The 25389-nt window shown below is 49.2% G+C and overlaps 2 protein-coding genes across 4 annotated transcripts; one reads left to right on the plus strand and one right to left on the minus strand.

Annotated features, from left to right (window-relative positions):
* Positions 1-7358: 7358 nt before the first annotated feature.
* On the minus strand, positions 7359-18181 carry CLN3 (CLN3 lysosomal/endosomal transmembrane protein, battenin). The gene is made up of 16 exons (XM_055340797.1): positions 18104-18181; positions 17794-17916; positions 17550-17628; positions 15491-15587; positions 14109-14180; positions 13624-13703; positions 13388-13473; positions 12795-12867; positions 12569-12712; positions 11723-11835; positions 10445-10491; positions 10289-10357; positions 10140-10195; positions 9908-10001; positions 7832-7972; positions 7359-7741 (listed from the first exon to the last, which is right to left on the minus strand). The coding sequence occupies exons 2-16, from the start codon at positions 17837-17839 to the stop codon at positions 7622-7624; spliced, it is 1317 nt and encodes a 438-aa protein (XP_055196772.1). The 5' UTR covers positions 17840-17916; positions 18104-18181; the 3' UTR covers positions 7359-7621.
* Positions 18182-18234: 53 nt separating this feature from the next.
* Positions 18235-25280, plus strand: APOBR (apolipoprotein B receptor). 3 transcript variants are annotated; one of them, XM_055340796.1, is made up of 5 exons: positions 18235-18310; positions 19379-19533; positions 20641-23976; positions 24062-24324; positions 24414-25280. In XM_055340796.1, the coding sequence occupies exons 2-5, from the start codon at positions 19507-19509 to the stop codon at positions 24478-24480; spliced, it is 3693 nt and encodes a 1230-aa protein (XP_055196771.1). In that variant the 5' UTR covers positions 18235-18310; positions 19379-19506; the 3' UTR covers positions 24481-25280. The 3 variants fall into 3 exon arrangements, with proteins under 3 accessions (XP_055196771.1, XP_055196770.1, XP_055196768.1); XM_055340795.1 differs by lacking the exons at positions 18235-18310; positions 19379-19533 and adding an exon at positions 20016-20307 and having other exon boundaries at positions 24414-24514; positions 25137-25280; XM_055340793.1 differs by lacking the exons at positions 18235-18310; positions 19379-19533 and adding an exon at positions 20016-20307.
* The last annotated feature ends 109 nt before the right edge of the window (positions 25281-25389 follow it).

The following is a 25389-nucleotide window of genomic DNA, read 5'->3' on the forward strand; positions in this document are numbered from 1 at the left end:
TCATTTTTTTCCCAAGCATTATTTCAAAGCCTGTAGAGCTTTACTGTTTCAGAGTTAGACTGAGTTAAAACAACTCAGTCTTGTGAATAGGATGGATAGGAATGAGGGCAGCAGAGTAAAGAAAATCTGATAATTTCTTCCTTTATGAGCATAACTAAACTTCACAACTGGAGCCAAGCATAACATGGGTGTTTTTAATAGGTGAGTTTTGTTAATGCCTAGATTTTGATGGGTGCTTAATGGTCCCAGAGCGGGAAGCACACCCAGGCAGAGCTTTGATCAGTCTGGTGTCTACGGTTCTTGTGGGCGTCACATTTCCCTTGGCAGACTGCTTCTGTCTTGAATGCCTGTAATAATGTAACCAGCAAGCTGAGAAGTATTAGTCATTACTGGCATTTGAGCAGCAACTTCAAATACTTAAAGATATTTGAAAGTCATGACAAACTTGTAGGTAGGCAGGCAAAGCAGCTACTACTAACCTCATCCTACAGATGAGAAAACCACACATCCTACAGATGTGAATGAGCACATGGTGGCTAAGCTAGCAACAGAGTGAGGTCCCAAAACCAGATCCTTCCATTCAGAGTCCACAGAAATCTCTTCTGGATACATCATTTTACTTCCTAATGTTGACCAAAGCGGGATACATTATAATTGTAAGAGGGGATGACCAAGAGGAGGAAGAGGAGTGAGCATGGAGTAAGAGGAAGGGAGGCATTTGGACTCCTCTCTGGGACTAAATCATGCGTATCATGCTCTCTTATTCACTCAACTCCAGCCACATCAGTTCTAATAGATCCAGAGCCTCAATTTTTTTAAGACTTTATTTTATTTATTCATAAGAGACACAGAATGAGGGAGGCAGAGACATAGGCATAGGGAGAAGCAGGGTCTCTGCAGGGATCCTAATGCAGAACTTGATCCCAGGACCCCAGGATTGTGACCCGAGCCAAAGGCAGACACTCAACCACTGAGGCACTCAGTTGCTCCAGAGCCCCATTTTAAAAACAAATATCTTGAGATGCTTTATGAAATTCATAGAAAATATAACCTTCTGACACAACTTTTTTTGTTTTGTGTATGTTTTATTTTCCTAAATAACCTCTGAGCTCCTTGGAGACAGGGATAGAATCTTTATACACCTTAGTATCTCCCTCAGTGCATTTCATGCAGTACGTGTCCAATCACGTGTTACCGTTATGATTATTATTATTTAAATTTTTTTTAATTTATGATAGGCACACAGTGAGAGAGAGAGGCAGAGACACAGGCAGAGGGAGAAGCAGGCTCCATGCACCGGGAGCCCGATGTGGGATTCGATCCCGAGTCTCCAGGATCGCGCCCTGGGCCAAAGGCAGGTGCTAAACCGCTGCGCCACCCAGGGATCCCTGTTATGATTATTATTGACAGGAAAGGTAAGATACATACAGGGAAGTGCACCAACTGTTTTCACTTCTACCATCATCTGTTAGCTTTGCCTGTTCTTGAGATTCAGATACATAGAATTATAATGTATGTCCTTTTTTATGTCTTCTTCCAGGAGCCTGTAAGATTCATCCATGTTGTTACATACTGGTAGTTCCTCCTGCTATGATTGCTGAATACTTTCAATTATGTAACTATGCCTTAATGTATTAATTGTCCTGTTAATTTGGATTGTTCCCTGTTGGAGCGCTATTGTGAGTAAAGCTTTTATTAATACGTTTATACAAGTCTTTTAAAAAATATTTTATTTATTTATTCATAGAGACAGAGAGAGAGAGAAAGGCAGAGACACAGGCAGAGGGAGAAGCAGGCTCCATGCAGAGAGCCTGACGTGGGACTCTATCCAGGGTCTCCAGGATCACACCCAGGGCTGCAGGCGGCGCTAAACCACTGCGCCACCGGGGCTGCCTATACAAGTCTTTTTGTGGACTTAAGTACTTATCTTCTTTGGTGAGATAGACCACAGAGTATGTGTATATCCAGCTTCAGTAAATACTGCTATATTCTAACTGTATTTATGAAGGAGAAAAGGGAAAGTACTCTTTATTTAAAACATGTACCAAAATATGTAAATGCTAAAGTGTGATTTTCCTAAAAGATATAAAGAAGTAATCAGAGGGATCCCTGGGTGGCGCAGCGGTTTGGCGCCTGCCTTTGGCCCAGGGCGTGATCCTGGAGACCCGGGATCAAATCCCACATCGGGCTCCCGGTGCATGGAGCCTGCTTCTCCCTCTGCCTATGTCTCTGCCTCTCTCTCTTTCTCTCTCTGTGACTATCATAAATAAATAAAAATTAAAAAAAAAGTTTGCCATACTTTATAAAAGAAAAAAAAGAAGTAATCAGAGATTTGTACCTACTTGCAATGATGTAATTTGAACTTATGAGAAGACAATTATAATGTGAAAAAATGTTGAACTTTTTTCTTTATATTTGATATTTTAAAAGAGATATGTGCATACATACTCAGCCTTTTTACACGTATTTAGAATCACAGTGAACAAGCCAGCTACAATGGCAGCCAGAAACAATAGGTTTTATTATGAGTGCTGCCTTCAGTGAAGGGATTTTCCAAATATGGTGAACAGCTTTTGGTAAAGATCCAAACAAAACAAAAAGCAATCTTCTTTCAATGTGCATAACGGTTGAATTCCTGGAAAAATAGGTGTATATTAAAAGCAAGCAAGATACATCTTGGGTTCACATGTAAAATGAAGTTAGATTCTTGGCACATATTGTTAGATGTCTGGTGGGAACACTGACAAGCCATTCAGGCATAGGAAATTGGCCCTCACCTTGTAAGGTGTGGGCCACCGACAAACTTCCAAAATGACCATAGGGGACAGTACCACCCCATTGAGAACCACTGTCCAAGACCTATTGTGTCTAGTATAGTCAACAATAGTCATCTGTAACTTGTTATATATTAAATGAAATTAAAAGCCCAGTTTCTCAGTCATACTAGCCACATTTCAAGCGCTTAAAAACTACGTGTAGCAGAAACTACCCACAGAGGAAAGCACAGGTCCAGATGGTTCCACTGGTTAATAATTCTGTAACTACTTAAAGAATTAACAACAGTTCTTCACAAATTCTTTCAAAAAATAGAAGAGGGAATACTTTCCAACTCATTCTATGAGGCAAGTATTACCCTGATGCCAAAATCAGACAAAAGTGACATAAGAAAACTTCAGACCAATATCTCTTATAAATTACAGACACAAAAATCCTCAACAAAATAGTAGAAAATATAATACACAAACCATGACCAAGTGAGATTTATTAGGAACGCAAAATTTGGTTAATATATGAAAATGAATTAATGTAATATACCATGTCAGTAAATTAAAAGACAAAAATCAAATGATCATCTCAATAGATGCAAAAAAAAAAGCATTTGACAATATGCAAAACATCTTCATGATAAAAATACTTTACAAACTAGGAACAGAAGGGAACTTCCTCAATATGATATATAGGACATCTGCAAAAAATCCACAGCTAACATCATACTTAATGATGAAAGATTGAAAGCTTTTCCCCTAAAATCAGGAACAAGATAAGGAAGTCTACTCTTACAACTTCTATTCAATGTTGTACTAGAGGTTCTAGCCAAGACAATTCAGCAAAAAGTCACATAAAAGACATCTAGATTAGATAGGTTTGAAGATGACATACTTCATATATAGAAAATCCTATGGAATTTACCAAAAACTATTGAAAATAATAATGAGCTCAGCAAGGTTGGAGGATAAAAGACCAGTAGACAAAAAAGCAATTGTATTTATATATATATATATTTATATATGATAGTCACACAGAGAAAGAGAGAGAGAGAGAGAGAGAGAGAGGCAGAGATACAGGCAGAGGGAGAAGCAGGCCCCATGCACCGGGAGCCCGACGTGGGATTCGATTCCGGGTCTCCAGGATCGCGCCCTGGGCCAAAGGCAGGCGCCAAACCGCTGCGCCACCCAGGGATCCCAGCAATTGTATTTTATACATTTATAAAGACCAATCCAAAAAGGAAATTAAGAAAATAATTCCACTGGGGTTGTCAGTCAGTTAAGTGTCCAACTCTTGATTTTGGCTCAAGTCTTGATCTCAGGGTTGTGAGATCAAGCCCCGCATCAGGCTCTGAGATGGATATGGAGCCTGCTTAAGATTCTCTCTCTCTTTTTCCCTCTGCCCCTCCCCTCTCTCTAAAAACAAAACAAAGCAAAACAATGCCACTTAACAAAACACCAAAAAAGAATAAAATGCTTAGAAATAAATTTAACAAAAGAAGTGCAAAATGTATACTCTGAAACTAGAAAGCATTCTTGGAAGAAAATAAAGATCTAAATAAGAGGAAAGCCATCCCATGTACATGGATCAAAAGAGTTAATGTTGTTAAGTTGGCAATACTTCCCAAACTGATATACAGTTCAATGCAAGCCCTATCAAAATCGCAACTGGCTTCTTTATGGATATTGACAAGCTCATTCTAAAATTCATAAAACATTCTTTAAAAAAAGATTTTATTTATTTATTCATGAGAGACACAGAAAAAGATGCAGAGACATAGGCAGAGGGAGAAGCAGGCTCCCTGTAGGGAGCCTGATGCAGGACTTGATCCTGGGACCTGGGGATCACATCCTGAGCTGAAGGCAGACACTCAACCACTGAGCCACCCAGGCATTCCCATAAAGCATTTTTGAAAAAGAACAAAGTTGGAGGATTCACACTTCCCAATTTCAAAAACTCACTACAAAATTACAGTAATCAAGATGGTGTTGTGCTAGCATAAGAATAAACATGTAGATCATTGGAATTGAATTAAGAGTCTAGAAACAAATCCCCACATTTGCAGTCAACTGATTTTCAACAGCTGATTTTCTAAAACAAATCCATAGGGAGTCTTTTCAACAAATGGTGGTGGGACAACTGAATATTCACATCCAAAAGAATGAAGTTGGGCCCAGGGTTGGGGGGGGGGCGGTCCTCAAGATTTTTTTTTTTTTTAGTTGGAAGAGTTCTTCATGTATGTATCCTAGATACAAGTCCCTATGGAGAATATTTTAAAAAGGAGAAGCATACGGATGAGGTAATTGGGCATTAAAGAGGGCATGTAATATGATGAGCACTGGGTGTTATGTGCAACTGATGAATTATTGAACTCTACATCTAAAACTAAGAATGTACTATATGTTGGCTAATTGAATTTAATTTTTTTTTTAAAAGGAAAAGCACAATTCAGTGGTTTTCAAAGTATGGTCCCAAGAACAGCAGCATCAGCATTACTTGAGTGTATGATAGGAAGGCATATTCTTGGTCCCCACCCCACACTTCCTCAGAGCTGTGGGGGTGAGCCCTGGTAATCTGTATTTGTACAAGCCCTCTGGAACACACTCAAGTTTTGAGAACAACTAGTATAATGCAGTATAAAGATAAAGGCAGAAGCCCATCCCTAGCATGAACAAAGACCGTGCTTTCCCAAGAGCTCATGCAGTTTCTACAACCACATTATGACATACTGATACTACTGTCATCCCCATTTGACCAGATCAGCAAACTGCAGTGCAGAGAAATGAAGATGATTGCCTGAGATCGTGAGTTCATGAATGGCAGAGCTGAGGCCTAAAGGGCCAGGCTTCTCTGCCAGCAAAGCCCATGCTATTAACCACCATGTCAGCACTTCCCTGAGCGTGAGCCATAAACATCACTGGTGGTGATGGGATAGTCTCAGAGCATATGTGGATGTTCACTTTGAACTCCAAAAGTTATATACAGATTTTCCTCAACTTACGATAGGGGTCCTGATAAACCCATCGTAAGTTGAAACTATTTTAAGTTAAAAATGCATATAATACACCTAACCTATTGAACATCATTGCTTAGCCTAGCTTACCTTAAACGTGCTCAGAACACTTACACCAGCCTGTATCTGGGCAAAGTTGGTGAACATAGTCTATTTTACAAGATAAAATATCATGTAATTGACTGAATACTATACTGAATGTGGCAAACAGACTGGTTGTATGGCTACAGAAGGGTTGTGTGTCCATTGTTGATGCTGGTGATTGAGTGGCTGACTGGGAGTCTGTGGTTGGCTGCCATTGCCCAGCATCACAAGAGATTATAGCACCTACCACCAGCCTGGGAAAAGATCAAAATTCAAAATCTGAAGTATAGGGATCCCTGGGTGGCGCAGCGGTTTGGCGCCTGCCTTTGGCCCAGGGCGCGATCCTGGAGACCCGGGATCGAATCCCACGTCGGGCTCCCGGTGCATGGAGCCTGCTTCTCCCTCTGCCTGTGTCTCTGCCTCTCTCTCTCTCTCTCATTCTGTGTGACTATCATAAATAAATAAAAATTAATAAAAAAAAAAATTTGAAGTATAGCTTCTACTGAATGGCTATTGCTCTCACATCATTGTAAAGTTGAAAAATCATTAAGTCTAATCATCATAAGTCAGGGACTATCTGCATTTATTTTAAAGTGTTGTAGAAAAAATATGTAACTAGCATTTCAAACTCATGATTTCAATAGTCCCTCCCATTAAGTATCCCTTAAAAATTTTATATTAAAAGTCATTTAATGAAAAATATTAAGTGAATAAAAGTACTGTTATACATGGCAAATATGGGAGTATCGGAAACACTACTGAGCCAGCATTACTTTAAAAATATATAATCATTTGTAGGGCACCTGGGTGGCTCAGTGGTTGAGCATCTGTCGTTGGCTCAGGGTATGAATAAATAAAATTCACAAATTCTCTCATGAATAAATAAGATCTTAAAAAAAACAACTTAAAAAAAGGACTATATAAAAATACCAGATTCTAGCTAATACACATGCTGAAGCATCTAGATGGAACTATATTAGGGGCACCTGGCTGGCTCAGTTGGTGGTGTGAGACTCTTGATCTCAGGATTGCAAGTTCAAGCCCCATGTTGGACGTAGAGATTACTTAAAAATAGTCTTAAAAAAAAAAAAAACAGAGGGAAGTGTATTAGAGTCAGCCTCCTACTTTGAAATATATTGCAAAAGTAAGACTTCATTTGGATGGAGTGTTACACATGTGATAAAGTAACTGTAGCAAAATGTTCCCCATAGAACCCAGTCTTACATACATGAGCACTTATTCTGGGAATTCTTTCAATCTCTCTGTATGTTTGAAAACTTATAGAAAACTTACATTGGAGAAAAATAAATGTAGATTGCCCCATACAGTGAATGAATGAGTATATGAGTAAAGTCTCAAAGAATAGGTAGAGATCTGCTGAAATGCTTTCTTTATACTCTCCTGCACATATTCCAAAGTCCGTTTTTATTACTTCTATAACAAAAGAACGTTTTTTTTTTCTTTCAGGAAGAAAAATGGCACAGGAGTCAACTGATACAATTGGTAAAACAGGCATTTATTGTGAGGAAGTCACGCTGTGAAGAAACTCCCCAAGGCCAGCCTGGGAGTAGGCAAAAACCTCGTGGGCTCTTGCTCAAAGGGGGGATGGGACCTGAGCACTTCTCTGTGCCCCCGCTGCTTGCCCTTGGAAAGTCTGAAGCGGAGCTGGTGAGTTGGCTCTGGGCTGTGCGCCAGCGCTCACCTGTCTGTCAGTGTAGGCCTAGGTTAGTGTTTTCCATGTCCTGAGAAGCCAGAGTATCAAGACAGGTCACAAAGGAAGTCATGCAGAGGCAGGGCCAGGAGCCCTGACAGGGAGATTCCCAAAGTGTCTGAGATACAGGCAGCTGCCATGGCAAATTCCCGGTGCTGGTCACTTGTCTGGGGAGGACAGGAAGCAGGGGTGAGGCTTCAATCCTAGACACCCCCCCATTCCCCCCACCCCGCAGCCCTTGCCCAGCTGGTACTGACCTCCAGGGCAATGTTGTGGAAGGTGTTCACATAGGCAGCACCTCCGAGGAGGCCCTCATACAGAATGATCAGGAAGACGAGGTAGATGCTGGGCAGGAAGCTGAACCACACGTCCACCAGCAGGAAGGCCAGGTTGAGGCACTGGGGATGCAGGTGGAGGGGAAGGCTGAGCCTGGGACCAGAGGCTGAGATCCCATCCAGTGGCCCCTGGTTCTGGGAGATGCTGAGGAGAGGGCTGACAGACCCGGATCAAATCCCAACACCCAGCTGGCCTACCAGACCCTGGATGTGGGGTAGGCCTTCCTATCCTGTCCCAGCACCCTAGACATTCTAAGTCCCTCCCCCAACCTCACCTTGGCTCATGTCTCATGTCACTCCTGGACACTATTCCCCTTCCCTCACTTAAGATCTCCTGGTCACCACTATTCGCAGCTCAACTAGGAACAGGATCTCTCCTGCTCCTGGGTTCTCATGCCTCCTCCCAAGGGCTCCCTGAAGAGAGAGGCCCACCCCTCTCCCACCATTTTACCAGACTGAGGCTTTGGGTGGACCAGTAGTTTCCAACTGGGTGTGATTTTTGCCACCCAGGGGACATTTGGCAATGTCTAAAGATGTTCTGGGCTGTCTCAAGTGGGGAGGGAGTTGCCTGGGGCCATAGATGCTGCTCAACACCTTGCAGTGCATGGGATAGCCGTGCAACAAATGATTCAACTCCAAATGTCAATAAGGCCGAGGTTGAGAAACTCTGGGTGAGGTGTTCTCATGTCTCTTAGGAAGCTACTCTTGCCCCACCCACGGGGGTAGGTCCCTCCTCTGTGCCCCAGTCCTTCAGAGGATCCCAGTGTCCCAGGCCCAAGCATGTAGGGTTGCCTTGCCAATACGTAGGCGGCCATGGTGGTTCATGCACAATGTACATACAGATCACCTGGGCACCTTGTGACCCACAAAAGCCTTGCCCTTGAAGATTCTAATTCATTAAGTCTGAGGTGAGCTCAGAGGTCTGCATTTAAAAGAACACATGCGGTGATACTAATGTGACTGGCAGTACACCACCAACACTTTTGTCTGTGTCATGGGGCTACACACTTTCTGTAATAGAATTAAATGATGATAAGCCACTAATTCTACGGAGCAGCCTTGGTTAAAATTACAGCTAAAATCCTAAGCTACCCATGTCAGTGGCATCTAATGAAGAACCCTGAGTTCAGAATTGTTGATACAACAATTTGGGACTTTGGTGGTACAGGGCCCTGGGCGGGCGGTACTGTTCAGAAAAATAAGGAAGAAAGCTACAGGGCATTCACACAGTACTGTCGAAACATTCAAGTGCAACCTAGATTTGTTCTATATCTTGTTATCCTAGAATCAGGCTCAGTTAATTAAAAATGACTTCCCTGGACTAATGGAAAGTTTATTTTGATAGTTACCTTCAGGGGCTAAGAGACCCTGGACTTTGAAACAATGAAGGCTGGTTATGTGAAGCTACTTCAGTTAGACCATGGGAGAGAATGGTGTGTGTTCACTTAAGGCTGTCATAGTTCTGCAACAGGAAGTTAAATTTGCTCACCAGCCTGGCGGTAAATAACTTGTTGGCTACAACATCACTGGTTCTATCATAATGAACCATCCAGAGTAAAAGACCAGTGCATCATTTTTTTTTTTATCCACAGAGATATTATTTGAAAGCCTGTGTCTCAGCATGAAGCTTGAGAAAATCATCAAGGAAGTACTTCTAGTGCTCTAAAACACTTCTTCTCATCTCTATTTTTTATAACTACCTAGAGAAGCAGATGTTGGCCACACCTGATTCAGAGATGAGGAACTCTCATCTTGGACTGGTTTAGAGACCTGCCCTAAGTCACACAACTGCAGAGAACAGAAGGTGGGATTTGCATCCACGTTTGCCAGGTTTCCCAAGGCCACACATTTTATACAGAACTGGAGTCCTGCTGGCCTTCTCTGTTCCCCAGACAACCTGACAGTGGGCAAGAAACACTTCCTGCGGAGGGAAGGAGACCTGGGGTCTTGGGTAGCTGGGAGCCAAGGAGGGAATGGAGGGAGAGCCAGGCTTGGTACCTGCAGCAGGGCCAGGACCCATGTGAAACGGATGCGACAGCAACGGAGAGAAGAACGGGAAACAAAGACGCCAGCCTGGTAGAGCATCTGGTACCTTTGAAGGGGGCAGAGAGGAGAAGGAAGCCCCTCTGGGCCCCTACTCAGCAGGATGGCCCCAGCTGCTGCCTGCCCCATCATCAAGGGGCCCTCCCAGCCCCCCGCCCATCCTGCTGCCCCATCTCACTCTTCTTACCAGCGATACTGCTGAGCATGATTCAGGGATGTGTTCCGGAAGAACAGGAGCTCGAACTGCAGCAAAGAGCACAGAGGGTAGACGGTCAGAGACAAGTGGGGCCCCTGCCTCTATTGTGACTTGCACCCCTCCCTGCAACCCTCACTCACCAGCCCCTGATTGATGAAATACTCCGCAAAGTAAACTAGGACCAAGGGGATAATGTACCATAGCAAGCCCTGGAAGAGTCAGAAGACATAAGTGGAAAGCTGGCAGGCAGGCACTGGCTGTGAGGGTGGGGGCCTCGCCACAGCCACCAACCATACCTTGAACACAGTCCACCTTTCCTGAAGGGAGAGGTTTGAGCTGGAGTCTGCAGGGAAACGGGGAGGGAAAGGAAGGTGAGATTGGCACATGGACTCGGCAGAGGTGTGCTGGTGGGTAAGAACCAACCACATTCACACTCACTGCATGAAGGTACTTAAATGCCACTGGATTATACAATTAAAAATGGTTAAGGAGTCCTGGGGCGGGGGGGGGGGTCATTTGGTTAAGCGTCTGACTTGGTTTCAGCTCAGGTCATGATCTCAGGGTTGTGAGATTCCTTTGCACTTAAGATTTTCTCTCTCCCTCTGTCCCTGCCCCCCTCTCAAATGGTTAAATTGGTAAACTTCATGTTAAATATATTTTACCACAATTAAAAAAAAAAAGGAATTAACTGGTGGGACCTCTCCATAGCTCTTGTACACTTTGATAGCTTTATCTCTCCAACCCAGCCACACTGGCCCCTTCCGTTTCTTGACCATCCAAGTTCATTCCCAACACAGGATCTTTTTTTTTTTTTAAGATTTTATTTGTTTATTTAACAGTGAGTGAGAGACACAAGCAGAGGAAGCAGCAGAGGGAGAGGGAAAAGCGGGCTCCCCACTGAGCAGGGAGCCTGACGTAGGTCTTGATTCCAAGACCCTGAGATCATGAATGAATGAAGGCAGACGCTTAACCAACTGAGTCACCCAGGTGCGCCCCACTGCTGTTCGCTCTGCCCGCAGCCTGTTCACCTTGCTGTCCATAAGGCTGGCTCCCTGTCATTCAAATTTCAGGCCAATGACATCTCCTCAAAAAGGTTTTCTCAGACCACTTCCTCCAGGTAGGACCCTTCTCTATTTCCCTCAGTTCCTAGCAACCCTCTCTGCTTTATGTCTGGCCAGCACTTACCAAGGCTCGAAAATAACATGTTTCTGATTCAGCTACTTGTTTATGAATCTGCCCCCATTCCTCATGTTGTGCACCTGGTACCCCTAGTGATCAGCACATCGTAAGCACTCACTGAGAAGCTCTTTTGCAGGCTCTACATTCATTGTGGAGCCCAGGGGGCTTGATCCCATGACCCTGATATGAGCTGAGATTCAATCAAGAGCCGGTTGCTTAACTGACTGCGCCACCTAAGTGTCCCAGTGAGTATTCTTGAATAGATGGATGCAATTGGCTCTTACCCTAACCAGCACTGCCGTCCACCTCCCTTCCTGACTGTGTCCACTGTAGAGTAGAAAGGCTGGTGCCCTTTCAGAGAGAGTGACGAGTCTGAGGGACCCCAAGTCTCCTACCTGGCTTCGACTCTGGGGTTTCACTGTCTATCAGGGGCTGCCGCGCTGATGTCTCTGCCTCTTCTTCCCCTCCAGGGTCCTGGGGCTCAGGAGATGTGAGCAAAAAGAAATAGCTAGGAACGGGTGGGATGGAGATGAGATCGAAGTGCCCGCCCTCCCAGGGCAGCCCCTCATCATTCCTATACTCCTTGTAGGCCCCCTCATCCTGTGCCAGAGAGCCACAACTGCAGAAAGGAGCAGAAATTTGTCTCCTTGTTGTTTATACCCACCGGCCCTTGTTTGGACTCATGGCTCACACCAAGCAAGTCAACTCTGTTTTCTTGTCATTGTTATTCTAATGATCGCTCTGGCTACCATTTACCATGTACTCATTCCATGCTGGGCCAGAACTTTGGAAATTTCAGTCTCTTCTATATTGGCTGTGTTTACACTCATCCTATACAAAATATTTTTTGCTCATCATTTTCCTTTAAATGAATTCACTTTTTCTATGTGGCCTTGTCCTAAGCAATAATCTGTAAAATGACAGGTTTGATTGGCTACTTAAAACGTTCTCCTAATACACTCAAAATTAATAAGGTAAAGTCCACCCTTGTCCCCTTCAAGTCATCTTGGGACCCACACTGTACCAGATGCTTGACACGGGGAAGCAAGGAGGACCAGACAGGTAGAGTACTTTGTCCTACACCATACAGCCAACAAGCAGCAGCTCCAGAACTCAAAGCAGGCCTATCACAGTCCAGAATCCATACCCCCACATTACAAGGCTGTGGGGATCCAAAGATTGGGAGCATCTGATCTAGTTCTCTCCTCGAATCCCTCACCCTCCCAGCCTAGGCAGCCTACCTGGCCAGCATCAGGGCGGGGATACCCAGCATGGACAGTAGGGTGTGCTGAGGGGAGAGGCCAGCCTGGGTGAGGCCCAGATAGGACAATGCTCCCATCAGTCCTGCTCCCCCAGTTCCTGAGGACCACCAGGAGATCACAGCCCTGAGAAGAACACAAGAGATGAGCAAGGATCACAGCCAGCATCGGAAGGTCCTCTCCCTCACTCCCTGATCCACCTGCTTACCTGGGGTAGAAGGCAGTGAGTGAGAGGAAGGTGACCTCTCCCACACCTGACGAGATACTGGCCAAGACCACACCTGGTGGGAGGACAAGCATGCCAGTGGCCACACACCCCCATAGCCCTGATCCCCTGAGGTATCTGGCCATGGCCTCCTCTGCATCAGCTCAGAGGGACTAAAAACAGATCCCCTGGACAGGGGATGCTTCAGATCTGGAAGAGAACCAAGAACCAACCTGCTTCCCAGCATGCCCTCTTATAGGAAATGAATGGTACCTCTATCTACCAGGTGTCAGCTCCGGAACGAGAACTCATCCCTGATGCCTCAGCCACCCCCATGACAGGGGGTGTTGGTGACCCTGCTCACCTCCAGCTACCTATACTCCATCCATTTCCTCCTAGCTCAGCCCCCACCGTCCTCTGGCCATCACCCATCCCTCCAAAATGACCTCATCTCCCAACTCCTACTTGTGACAGTCCCAGAAGGACTGAGGGTATAAAAACAATCCCTTTCCTCTCAGAAGTTGGGAAGACTACCCCTGCAATGCTCTGTTTTGGTTCATCTGAGTTCCCCACCTGACACAGAACCTCACACTCACCACACAGGCTGGTCCCCACTGAATGAGAAAAGGCAACCAGGATGAAGCTTCCAGCGGCACAAATCCCACTGACAAGAACCCGGGGGCTGAGGGGCAAGAGGTAGGCAGGGCAGAGGAAGGTCAGCTTCCACTGCTGCAACTCCCCAGCCCTCCCAACCTCCCAGCCTCCCCCTACCGCCCTCCCCCACCCCCACTTCAGATCCCACCTGCCCTTCTTCCTGCCATCCCACCCAGACCTGTAGGGCAGCAGATGCAGACCAAGGGGAGCTAGCAGTTTGATGATGAGGGTGGGGAGGATGTCTGCCAGGAGCACTGCCTGGAACAGGAGAACAGAGTGAGATCCCTGACGGTCCCAGCGACAAGCCTCCCAACCAAGCGGCCAAGGAAAGACAGACACCGGCCAGGTTGACCTGCTACAGACACAGGCTCTGAGGTCAGAGAGATCTGGGTTTAAGTCCCAGCTCTGCTGCTCTGTAGCTTTGTGTCAAGACATGTGCATTATCTGAGCTTCAGTTCCCTGACCTAGAATATGGGGGACAGGGGGGAGATGCTTACAGTGCTTAGCTCCTAGTAGCACTGTGACGATCACAGGACATAAAGTATGCTACACACAGAAAAGGCTTAGGAAACTTCAGTCTTAATTATGATCATCATGATGGCAGCAGCCAGGTGCTGAGGGGTGGGGGTGGCAGGGGTTGGGGAGGACCAGGTGGGTACTCACAGCCGTGGAGACAGAGTTGCAGTCAAATCGAGATGAGCTATTGTGGGCAGTAGGCGGAGGGTCTGGGTCCACCTGATTATGGAAAAGAATCTTTCACCTACAGAGCCAAGAGGAGACACACACAAAGGGCCTAGCTCCAGTCCCAGCTCAGCCCTAACTTGGAGGATGGCCTTGGGTCTGGCCTCTTGGGGTCTCAGTTTCTCTAAGTGCACAACAGGGAGGGTGAGGTTACCATCGTAGAAAGTTCAAATTAAGGACCCAAAGGCCAAAAGTGGCTCTGTAAATGGGCTCTACTTGGGTAACATATTCAGGAGCTTTCATCCAAAAAAATTGGGGTTCCCAAATTTTTACTTTCTGTCTAGAACAATGTACAGGTAGGAGTGAATTTGTAATGCTCCCAAAGTGCCTTATTTTCTCTGAGATAAATATATTTATAAGGCCCTATCCCACTGGAAGCTTGGGTATGTTTGCCATGTCAATTTTAGGGAGCGGGCATATACATGCAGTAGGCATACAGGCTGGAAATGGGTCCCTTTCCCCGAAGAACGGGAAAGGAGATTCAGCTGGAAATCTGTGAGGGTGGGGTTAAACCAAACTCCCTCAGTGACCCTTTCCTCTTCGACCTACTCTTCTTAAACCCCTAGGAGGATTTCCAATTTTTTAAAGCCCTTTGGCTCCCAGCCTGGTCTCATTTTTTCCCCACCAACCTCACATGTGGACACATTAGCAACCCCATGGCCTGAGGATTCCAAATAACTATTCTATGTATACACGAGAATATGTAAATGCTAACATTTAAAATAATTTGATAAAGTCTTTGTAGCTATTCATCCAAAAAAACAAATTAAAAATTAGGTTTCCCAAAAAGCTGGTCTTGGACCAAATTCCCTGTTGGATTTGCAAGGTGGTGGCTACTCCAGCACCCCCCACTCCAGCTCATCACAGACAAGAGATTCTCAACTGATTATACCCCCCAGGGAACAGTTGGCAATGTCTGGAGACATTCGTGTCTCAACTGGAAAACGGGGTACACTTAGTATCTGGCGGGTAGAGGACCCGCTAGGGTGCTGCTAAGCACTACACAATGCACATGAAAGTCCCACAACAAAGAATGCTACAGCCTAAAATTAACAGCACGAGGGTTAAGGAACGCTGCTATAGACCATGGCCTCACCCACATTTGAGTTTGCATAGGTGGCACCATTTGATTCTCAAAAACCCTTCCCGCTCTGTGGTCTGGGAGACTGGGAACTTTAACCCCCTTGCCCCACTCCTTGGCCACCCCATTCCATGAGTTTTTCAAAGGGGTCCCTGCTCTAGAGTGAGTCCCTCATCTTCCCCTGACTAAACATGGTCGGGTGGTGGTAGAGAGGATCACTTACATGGCTCTGGTTCCCAGATGCCCTCTGGTGGCTAAGGATGTCATGGGCAGCGCTGAGCATCACCACATAAGAGAAGTTGTTGCAAAGGCCCAGGAGCCTAGAGTGAACAGGATGGACTTTTTTCCCCCCGATCCAGTTTTACTGAGATATAACTGACATATAAACAGGTATTAACCTCCTTCCATGCTTACAATACAATCTACCCACAGTCCTAGCACCAAATCTCCCCTCCTGTGGTTTTTAATCAACTCCCTTGTTGTTCTCTATCACCAGACCCCATCTCCGTTTCAGTGTTAGGGTTAGAAATACAGGGTTTGCGATGACAGACTTGGGTTCACACCTTATCCCTCTCAGGAAAAGAAGTCGGGCAGCTTGGATGGCTCAGTGGTTTAGCGCCGCCTTCGGCCCATGGCCTGATCCTGGAGACCTGGGATCGAGTCCCACGTCAGGCTCCCTGTGTGGAGCCTGCTTCTCCCTCTGCCTGGGTCTCTGCCTCTGTGTGTGTGTGTGTGTGTGTGTCATGAATGAATAAATAAAAATTTTTTTAAAAAGTCATCCTTGATGACTCTCTCCAAGCTTCCACCATAATTCAGTTCCTGGGGCATTTCTCATCCATTGTTCCTCCATCTCTGATGTGCTGTGCAGCAGTACAAAGATCCTGGGGCTCGAAGCCCAAAGGACCCTGTTCAGGTCTCAAAGACTGCCGCTTTCAACTTGAGCAGCCTCGGTCTACTCATGTGTAAATGGGGACACAAGTTTTTCTTCTCACCACTTCACAGGGGCCTGTGGGGATTAAAACAATACCAAAGCCTTCTATGACCCACCAAAGATCTTTTTTGCTTACTCTCATTTCCCAGAGCTACCCTCAGTGATGGGAAAGGAACTGCGCCCAGTGCCAGAGATTTCATGTGCTCTTTTCACAAGTCCATGACATGGTCCCACCATTCTTTTCATTTTGCGGCTGTCAAGCTGAGGCTCGGAGAGGTTACAGGCCTCTTCCAGAGTCACATGGGAAGTCACTTCCAACCCAGTGTGCCACCCAAGCCCTCAATGTTAGGTTAGCCCCTAGAAGGATTTCCCAAGGCTCAATATCAGAATGATTTCAGAAGGTAGATGGATGAGCTTTTATTTTTTTTAAAGATTTATTTATTCATGAGAGACACACAGAGAGAAGCAGAGACACAGGCAGAGGGAGAAGCAGGCTCCTCACAGGGAGCCGGATGTGGGACTCCATCCTGGATCCCAGGATCACGCACTGAGCTGAAGGCAGAGGCTCAAAAGCTGAGACACCCAAGCATCCCTTTTCTTTTGTTTTAGATGGTTGATCTTTTAAAAAGTGGGGGTGCATTTATAAAAACATGCATTAGAAAAAACACTGGCTTTCTATCTACAGTAATGATTTAAAGATTTCAGGGATGCCTGAGTGGCTTAGCGGTTTAGCACCTGCCTTTGGCCCAGGGCATGATCCTGCAGTCCCAGGATCGAGTCCCACCTAGGGCTCCCTGCATGGAGCCTGCTTCTCCCTCTGCCTATGTCTCTCTGGTGAATAAATAAAAATAAAATAAAGATTTCTTTTAAAAAACACATGTATTGGGACACCTGGGTGGCTCAGTGGTTAAGTGCCTGTCACTCAGGGTGTGATCCCAGGGTCTTGGGATTGAGTTCCACATGAGGCTCCCTGCATGGAGCCTGAGTCTCCCTCTGCCTATGTCTCTGCCTCTCGTGAATAAATAAAATCTTTTAAAAGATAGACTAAAATAAAAAAAATAAAAAACATGTATTTACAAATTTAAAGTCTGAACTGTTTGGAGTAAAAACACGAAAGTAAGTAGTCCTACAGGTGATCTGAGCATCTGCCCCAAATTTGAAGGTGGTTAAGTAAATGAGTGAAGTCTTGGAGATTTACACGCTGCCTCAGGGCAAGCCAACTGGTTTCAGTAAATATTTGTGAATTCAACTCCTTTTTCCCAGCTCAACTCTTCCTTCCCTCTTTCCTCCTATTGCTTCCCAACTTTTTTCACCCCATTTTTACTTCTACTGAAGTGTTCAGACCACTCACCAGAAACCCATCACGTTCTTCCAAAGGGCTCCCTTATGGTCAGACCGAGGGGGCCGAGGTTCCGGGGCGGTCTCCTCCTCTGAGAGGGCGAGAAGAGAACAGCATGAACCCCACCTCCCTCGCAGGTGCACGAAGGTGCCACAGGTGTCCCCCCCCCCCCCCCCGAGCCCGCGCCCGAGCCCCAAGTCGGGTGGGTTGCGGGGCAGAGGCTGTCACTCTCGGGAGGGCGGGCGGGAATACGCACCCTCCGAATCCAAAAGGCGCCGCCGCGAGCCCGCACAACCTCCCATGGCATCAAGTTCAGGTCCCACGAAGGGTTCAAAGTCAGGGAGCGTCCAGAATTGGCTCCGACCGGGCGGGTGAGGGTCTGCGACAGCCGAGAAGAATCAACGCCCCACTGCAGGTCCCATCTCCGGCTTCTCCGCTGCACTCGAGCCGGGCGCCCCACCGAGTTACCCCGGGGCTCCATCTCGCGCCCTCGCACCCCCCACCACGGCCCACCCGTGGGACTCTGCCCCAGCCCCCTTTAAAGCAGGGGGCTGCGCGGTCTGTACCTTTAAGAGCAGCTGCAAGTTCGGCCCCGAGGTACCGCAGGTTGGCGGGTCACGTGACAGCACCAGCGGGCTCCTCATCACGTGCTTGGAGGTCACCACAACTTCCGGGTGCTCTCTGTGTCTTCGCTTCAGGCCTTCCTAGCCGCGCGGCGGGGGACAGAGAGAGGCCGGGGGAACGCTGGAACCGCTGGTTTAAAACTGGAGCGGGTAGGATCAGCAAGAAGAGCGGTGACGTTACACTAGCGGCGCCCAAGGTCTTGACGCTATCCTGCCAGCACTAGTCATGGCAGTGAGCGGCTTCAGCTCCTCTGCCGGCCTTCAATTGCCAGAAATAAAAATGGCCACCTGGCCACTCTCGTCCCTGTTTCTGACTGCGAACAAAGCCAGCTTCGAGGCATTCTTACTTCCTATCTCTTGCCCTTAGATTGCTTTTCAGAACTGAAAATAAAGATCACTCTCACTTAAGAGGATTTCTATCTATTGGCAACATCCAAAGCATTAAAGAGATCCCTTTTGCCAAATTATCCAAGAACCAAAGAATATCACAGAAATAGTCCAAGCCCTGGTTTTACAGATGAGAAAACAAAAAGGAAACTTGCTAGTGATGATGTAAGGTTAGACCTAAAGCTGACCTTAGAGACCCTTTTAACAATAGGGGATCCCTGGGTGGCGCAGCGGTTTGGCGACTGCCTTTGGCCCAGGGCGCGCGATCCTGGAGACCCGGGATCGAGTCCTACATCGGGCTCCCGGTGCATGGAGCCTGCTTCTCCTTCTGCCTGTGTCTCTGCCTCTCTCTCTCTCCCTCTCTCTCTCTCTGTCTCTCATGAATAAATAAATAAAAATCTTAGAAAAAAAAAAGAAAGGGGATCCCTGGGTGGCGCAGCGGTTTGGCGCCTGCCTTTGGCCCAGGGCGCGATCCTGGAGACCCAGGATCGAATCCCACATCGGGCTCCCGGTGCATGGAGCCTGCTTCTCCCTCTGCCTGTGTCTCTGCGCCTCTCTCTCTCTCTCTCTCTCTCTGTGACTATCATAAATAAAAAAAAAAAAAAAAAGGAAGTAGAGCACCACAGGTGTGCTTGGCTCTGCAGGCTGCAGAATTCCTGCCTAAGAGTGCTTAGACTCGAGGATACTAAGGTCAAAGATTCTGATTCTCTGACCTCATCTAGTTCCTCGAATTGGGTGATCAGGGAGGGGATTGGGGGATGAGGTACAGATCAAAGCCACTTCACATAATCCAAAATACCAAGTGATTATTCTCTTACCTTCTTCCTCTAGGTGGTAAAGCAGCATCCTGAATTTTCTTCATTGAGTCCTTCCCCTGCTAATCTCTTCTATGGGCTTCTACGGCTGGTGCCCACCTCTACCAGCTCTCTCACCACCAAGTCCTCAGACTGCTGTTTGAAATGTGCCCCCTCTGGTCTGCTTCCCAGGTTACTCAACCAATGAAAAATGGTGTCCTACTACCCTTGTGGGGCCCTGCAAACTCAGCAACATGTCCTACGTGGCCTCTGCCTTCAAGGAACTCATAGGAGGGTGGGAGGTAGACACAAATAACCACAATACAAAGCTTAGCCAAGTTTTGTTTCGCAACAATGACTACGGATGGGGGAATGGGCACTGGAGCCACTAACTCAGCCCCCTCTTCCCCTTGGGGAAGCATTAATGACCCTTAAATGAGAAGCCAGAGCTCTTACCAGCTCCTCTTCTCTCCTACTCCTTGTCCCTAGGCAAAACAGGAACCACAAACCCCAGCTTCCTCTCACAGAGTAGCTGTGGCTTGGGGGGGAGCCGGAAATGGCTGAGGTGTGAATACAAGACCTGAGTCACTTGAGCTGCAGTTGCCACAGCCCCCTTCCCCCTCCCCAGTTCTGAGATCTCCTGCTTCCAAGTTTTTTCTTTATGGCTCCCCCCTCGCCCTTCAGCTCCAGATATGCACCTGAGCTTTCCGTGTGATACACGCCCATTTCCCAGCCAGGGCTGGAAGCTGCTGAGGCATTGCAGAAGGTGGGCAGGGCCTGGACAGGGGATGTGTCAGGGAGACACAGGGGAAGAGGAAGTGTCTTGGGCCCTGGGGAAGACTGGCTTGTCTCCGTGGGTGGGGACAGTCATTTGTCAGCTTTCTGGACACACAGACAGAGACAGACAGGATGGATTTCCTTCGGCTACATCTCCCTGGGCTGCATCAGGCCTTGAGGGGAGCACTGGTGAGAGGGGCAAAGAGATGCCAGAGGCTTTCATCCTGCTCCCTGGGGCCTCACCTTCCTTCTTCCCTTTGAAACTCTCCTCAGACTCGAGATCCCTTCCCCAGGATCAGGTAGTCTTCTAGCCTGAGTGTTTCTGGGTTTCAATCCTCCCACCTCTACAGACATGTCCCCCTACCCCTAATCTAACCCTTTCCTCTTCCTCCTGCAAATCCAGTTCTTTCCCCTCCCAGATTCCAGAGCCCTTCTGTGGCCTGAGTTCCTCTGGGCCAAAGTCCCAAGGGAGAGGGCTGGGCCTCCCTTTAATGCCTCTGTCCCTTCCCCCTTCTCTTCCAGGACTCCCTCAGCTCCTTTGTCTCCTACTTTATGGGAGATGAGGTCCCCACCGCAGAGAGGAAGGCAGCAAGGGTAGCCGAGGAACTGGGGGAGGTGGCTGCAGGAAGGCCAGGGAAGACCGAAGAGAAGGAAGCCCAGGATGCCCTGGAGGGCCTTGGAGGCAGCCAAAGCAAGGAGGATGGAGGGCTGAGAGGGCCCAGAGAGGCTGGAAGATGCCAGGAGGGAGGTTCAGCTACAGAACAGACCTGGGGTTGGGAAGAAGGCAGCTCCCATGGGTCTCAGGCAGATGGGCAGGACATTGGGGTCCGGGAGGCATCCAAGGCTGCCAGGGGCCAGGGGCCAAGTGCCCACTTAGAAGCTAGAGAGGAGTCCGAGGCAGGGTCTGAGGCTGGTCAAGACAACAGCAGCCAAGTCCAGGAGAGTCGAGGGCCCAGTGAGCAGGAAGTGAACAGAGAGGAGACACTGAGAACCTGGGAACAGGAGGAGGAGGCGGAAGAGGTCAAGGAAGGAAAACCAGAGGTGGCAAAGGAGGCGGAGTCACAGTGGACCTGGCACAGGGACCCTGAGGGGGAGGTAGGTGCTGATGGGCAGAAAGTAGCAGGGGACAACAGGGAGTCATTAGAGCAGCAGATCAAGGAGGCAGTTGCAGAGAAGATCCAGGGATCTGCAACCAAAGAGGCTGGGAAGGAAGAAGAGGTGAGGGTGGTCCTCAGGGGCAGTCGAAGCATGAGGGCACAGGAAACACAGGAGCCAGGGACAGAAAGTGAGGACAGGACAGCCTTAGGCAGGGAGGAAACTAGGACAGTCTCAGGCTGGGAGGAGGCTGGGACAACCTCAGGTGGGGAGGAGGATGGGACAGCCTCAGGCAGGGAGGACAAGGAGAAAATCTCAGTGGGGGAGGAGGATAGAATAGCCTCAGGCAAGGAGGAGGATGGGACAGCCTCAGACACGGAGGAACCCAGGACAACCTCAGGTAGGGAGGGGGATGAGACAGTCTCAGGTGGGGAGGGGGACAGGACAATCTCAGGCAGGGGGAAAGATGAGACAGTCTCCGGCAGGGGAGGGGAGAGCATAACCTCAGAAAGGGAAGAAGCTGGAATAGCCTCAGGCAGGGAGGAGGAAGATAGAAGAGCCTTGGGCAGGGAGGAGGATGGGACAGCCTCAGGCAGAGAGAAGGATGACGCAGCCTCATATTGGGAGGAAGCCAGGACTACTTCAGGTGGGGAGCGCAATGAGAGGATCTCAGGTGGAGAGGGAGATAGAACAATCACAGGCAGGGGGAAAGATGAGACAGTCTCAGGCAGGGGAGAGGAGAGCATAGCCTCAGAAAAGGAAGAAGCCAAGACAGCCTCAGGTGGGGAAGAGGCTGAGACAGCCTCAGGCAGGGAGGAGGAGGCTGAGACAGCCTTAGGCAGGGGGAAGGATGGGATACCTTTAGGCTGGAGAGAGGCCAGGACAACCTCAGTTGGGAAGGAAGATGATCTCTCAGGAGCCAGGAAGACCGAATATGGGGAAGTCTCAGGAGAAAGGATCTCAGAGGGCACCGGGAAGGCCTGGGCATTCGAGGAGGCCTCCTGGGGAGATCAGGAGGATGAGGTGGATGAGAATAGAGAGGCTGAGATGAGGTTTTCCCCCAAACAGACCCAGGCCCTGGGAACTGAGGACATGGAAGAAGCATCTAAGGACCAGACAGCAGGGAGAGAGGCTACAGAAGGCCAGGGGTCAGAGAGGAAGGTAGAGGAAGGCTTTGAGGTCCAGGCAGATCAGAGAGTGATAGAGGCCGAGGGGAGGCAAGCCTCTGTGATCGGGACTGTTCCAGCCAGTGTGGAGGAGGTGGCGCAGGCAGAGATGGCTAGAGAGGAGAAAGAGGGTTGCTGGGCCGCAGAGGCTGAGTCGCCCAAGGACAAAGTGGCAAATGAGTCTGAAGGGGATGCTGACCTGGAGGCAGCCCCAGAGACCAGCAGTCCTGAGAAGGAGTTCAGCGGAGAGAGGAGCGAGGAAGAGGCTCAGACAGTTGCAGAAGCACAGGGGGTGATGTTGGGTGACCTTGAGCATGAGGTCACTGCAGGCCAGGAAGCTGAGCTGATGGCAGGCCCCCAGACCCTGACAGAGCAGCCTGGGGAGGGACAGGGGGGTGAGGAAGAGCTCTGGGGCGTTTCAGCCCTGAGCAGAGAGACAGAAGAGAACCTGGAAGAAGATCCCAGGAACATGGGAAATGTAAAGCCTGGTGCCCCTGGGGCAGAAGTCTGGGAGAACCAGAGAATGGGTGTGGAGAGAGAGGATGCCCAGGAAAAAGGTGCTGAAGAGGAGGAGGAGGAGGCTTCAGGAGGCCAGGCACCAAAGGAGGCCAAGGGAGGCCAAGAGTCTGCCCTCTCAGGTGTCCTGGAGGCAATCGGGGAGTGGAAGAAAGCCCAGGAAGCAGGGTGTGGAGCCGAGGAGGGAGAGGTCCCTGCACCAGAGAGCCAAGAGCTGGGTGGAAGGCATGGGGCAGATGCAGGGACAGGTCAGTCACTGGGAAAGTCAGATGCCAGAGAAACAGAGGATGAGGAGGTGGAGGCCACAGTGCCCTGGGGGGCAGACACAACATTCAGTGGAGACGGGAGGCTGGAGGAGACTGCTCTGAGCCTCCAGGACAGCGAGGACCCAGGGGCCAGTTCTTTAGCTACTGAGATAGTGAGGGAGATGGCAGCTCTGGATGGAAGGGCTGTTGGAGCTGGGGAAGGGCCCAAAAGAGAGGCTGGGGAAGCTTGGGACTCAGAAGGGAGGCAGGAGGCTGGGGGAGGCGAAGAACTGGTAGAGGCTGCACCAGGAGAAAACCAAGGTGGGCCGGAGTTTGGCGTGGAGGGCTCAGCGGAGGAGGTGACTGGCAGAGAGGGCCAAGCAGAGGCTTTGGAGGCCAGAGAGGATGAGCCCAGGGGAGAGTGGGCTGAGCTCAGGGAACCTGCCGTGGCAGAAGGAAGCTGTGGGGTGGATGGCTTTACCTCAGGCTCCCAGGTGGTGAGGGCAGAGAGGGCTGTGGCCACTGTGGAGGCTGAGGGCCTCCGAGGAGGGCAGATGCTATTGGAAAAGGAGGCTGTGGGATGGCAGATGAAGGAGCAGGGGCAAGGCAGGGAGGGGCAGCGTGGAGACCACCACCCTGAGGGAGAGGCACGAAGGTCCCTTGAGGTGGAGGATGCTGAGGTGACTACAGACCAGGGAGCAGAAGCCAAGGACATTGTTCCAGAAGGCCTGGAGGATGTCCAGGGCCAGGAGGACCAGTCAACAAACCAGGAGCCTGCAGAGGCCAAGCCTAGGCCGCATGGGGCCGGAGGGGATGCCCTCAACAGCTGGAGTGAGGTGAGAGCTCCAGCTAGGGACCAGGGCTGGGCAGAGCAGAATCTCGAATCCGGCCCCACGGTACTCTATGCCTCCTTCCCTGCAGGCCCTGCTCCCTGGGTCTCTCCTGGACGTGTCTATACCCCGGAGCCGTGTCCTCCTGTCTCGCAGCTCCTCACTGCGACGCTCCCGGCCCTCTTTCCGTGGGACCCGAGCCCCAGAGCAGCAGGAAGAGCCTCCAAGCCCCCCATCTGAGGAAGAGCTGGCACCTCCTGAGCAGAGCCTTCTCCAGCCAGAGAAACCCCCAGAGCCAAATCCCCCAAAGCCTGAAGGGACCCCACTGCCAGCCAGAAGGCCCCTGGGACGTGGGTAAGCACAGAGTGAGGTGGCGGGGCTGGGGTGCGGAGGAGGCCACAGACCCCAGGGGACCGGCTCCCATCATCTGTCTCCATCTACAGGTTTGGCCTGGCACACTCCGGCATGATGCAGGAACTACAAGCCCGACTGCGCCAACCGAAACCCTAGGGAAGGCCCTGAGCCCCTGGGAGCTGGGCCCTGGGTGAGGCTCAGAGGGTCCTCAGAGGGTGCCCTGAACCCTGCTTGGCCTATCTCCTTCTGCCACTTTGGATACACCCTTCCCACCCTCTGGGCCTCAGTTTCTCCGTGTGTCATTCGTGGAGCAGACAGAGCCAGACGTTTTTAGAACCATGATTTGGAAGAACATGACTTGGCAATGTGGTGACGGACTCCCTGGCCCCTGGGACCACCTCTCATGGCCTGTCCCGGCCACCTTTCTAATCTGCCTCAGCTGTCTGGAGGACCAAGGGGACAGGACAGTAGTCCCCATAGCCTTCCCTCCCTGACTGCTCCCAGTCCCCAGCCAGGACTTCAGAGAGCTGGGGGACAGTCACACAAACCTCTGGGGCAGGAGCTAGCCCAGTGGAAAGGGGTCAGGAGGGTCTATGGAGCTCCATTTGCAATCAGAGGTTGGTGGCAAACAGATGAGTGGCCTTGAGCTTTCAAAAACTCGTGACTCTGCTGGTTACTATGGCAACAACCAGCCCAGTAGCCAGACTGGAGGAAGGTAGGCCCAGGAGCTCCCAGAATTTAGGAGCAGAGAGGGGTCCAGTGTGGCCAGAGGCTATAGACCCCATCCCAGGCCCTTGCCCTTTGGGTTTCAGGTACCCCTTCTCTGAAAAGAAGCTGACTCTGAGGGAAGATGAGAGTGCTTTATTAGGCAGCCCGCAAGGTGGTCTCGCCGGAGGACAACTAGCAGGCTCTGAAACAATAAATAAACCATCGTTTCCCTAACCAATAAATAAATATCCAAGAAATAAATATCTGGCAGGGACTGTAGGGGTCTTAAGTTATTGAGTAGGGGTTGGGGTGGGAAGCCGGTGGAGCCTTGCCTTGTTTAAGGCAAATGAGCTGGAT

The sequence above is a fragment of the Nyctereutes procyonoides genome, unplaced genomic scaffold, assembly GCF_905146905.1.
Source record: "Nyctereutes procyonoides isolate TBG_1078 unplaced genomic scaffold, NYPRO_anot_genome, whole genome shotgun sequence".
NCBI classification, from domain to species: domain Eukaryota; kingdom Metazoa; phylum Chordata; class Mammalia; order Carnivora; family Canidae; genus Nyctereutes; species Nyctereutes procyonoides.

Coding starts and splice junctions, on each gene's coding strand:
- CLN3 (XM_055340797.1), bottom strand. CDS start 17,839: ATGGGAGGTTGTGCGGGCTCGCGGCGGCGCCTTTTGGATTCGGAGG. Junction 17,629..17,793: donor GCGCCTTTTGGATTCGGAGG/GTGCGTATTCCC, acceptor TCGCCCTCTCAG/AGGAGGAGACCGCCCCGGAA. Junction 15,588..17,549: donor AAGAACGTGATGGGTTTCTG/GTGAGTGGTCTG, acceptor TGTTCACTCTAG/GCTCCTGGGCCTTTGCAACA.
- APOBR (XM_055340793.1), top strand. CDS start 20,251: ATGGATTTCCTTCGGCTACATCTCCCTGGGCTGCATCAGGCCTTGAGG. Junction 20,308..20,640: donor AGGCCTTGAGGGGAGCACTG/GTGAGAGGGGCA, acceptor CTTCTCTTCCAG/GACTCCCTCAGCTCCTTTGT. Junction 24,325..24,413: donor AGAAGGCCCCTGGGACGTGG/GTAAGCACAGAG, acceptor CTCCATCTACAG/GTTTGGCCTGGCACACTCCG.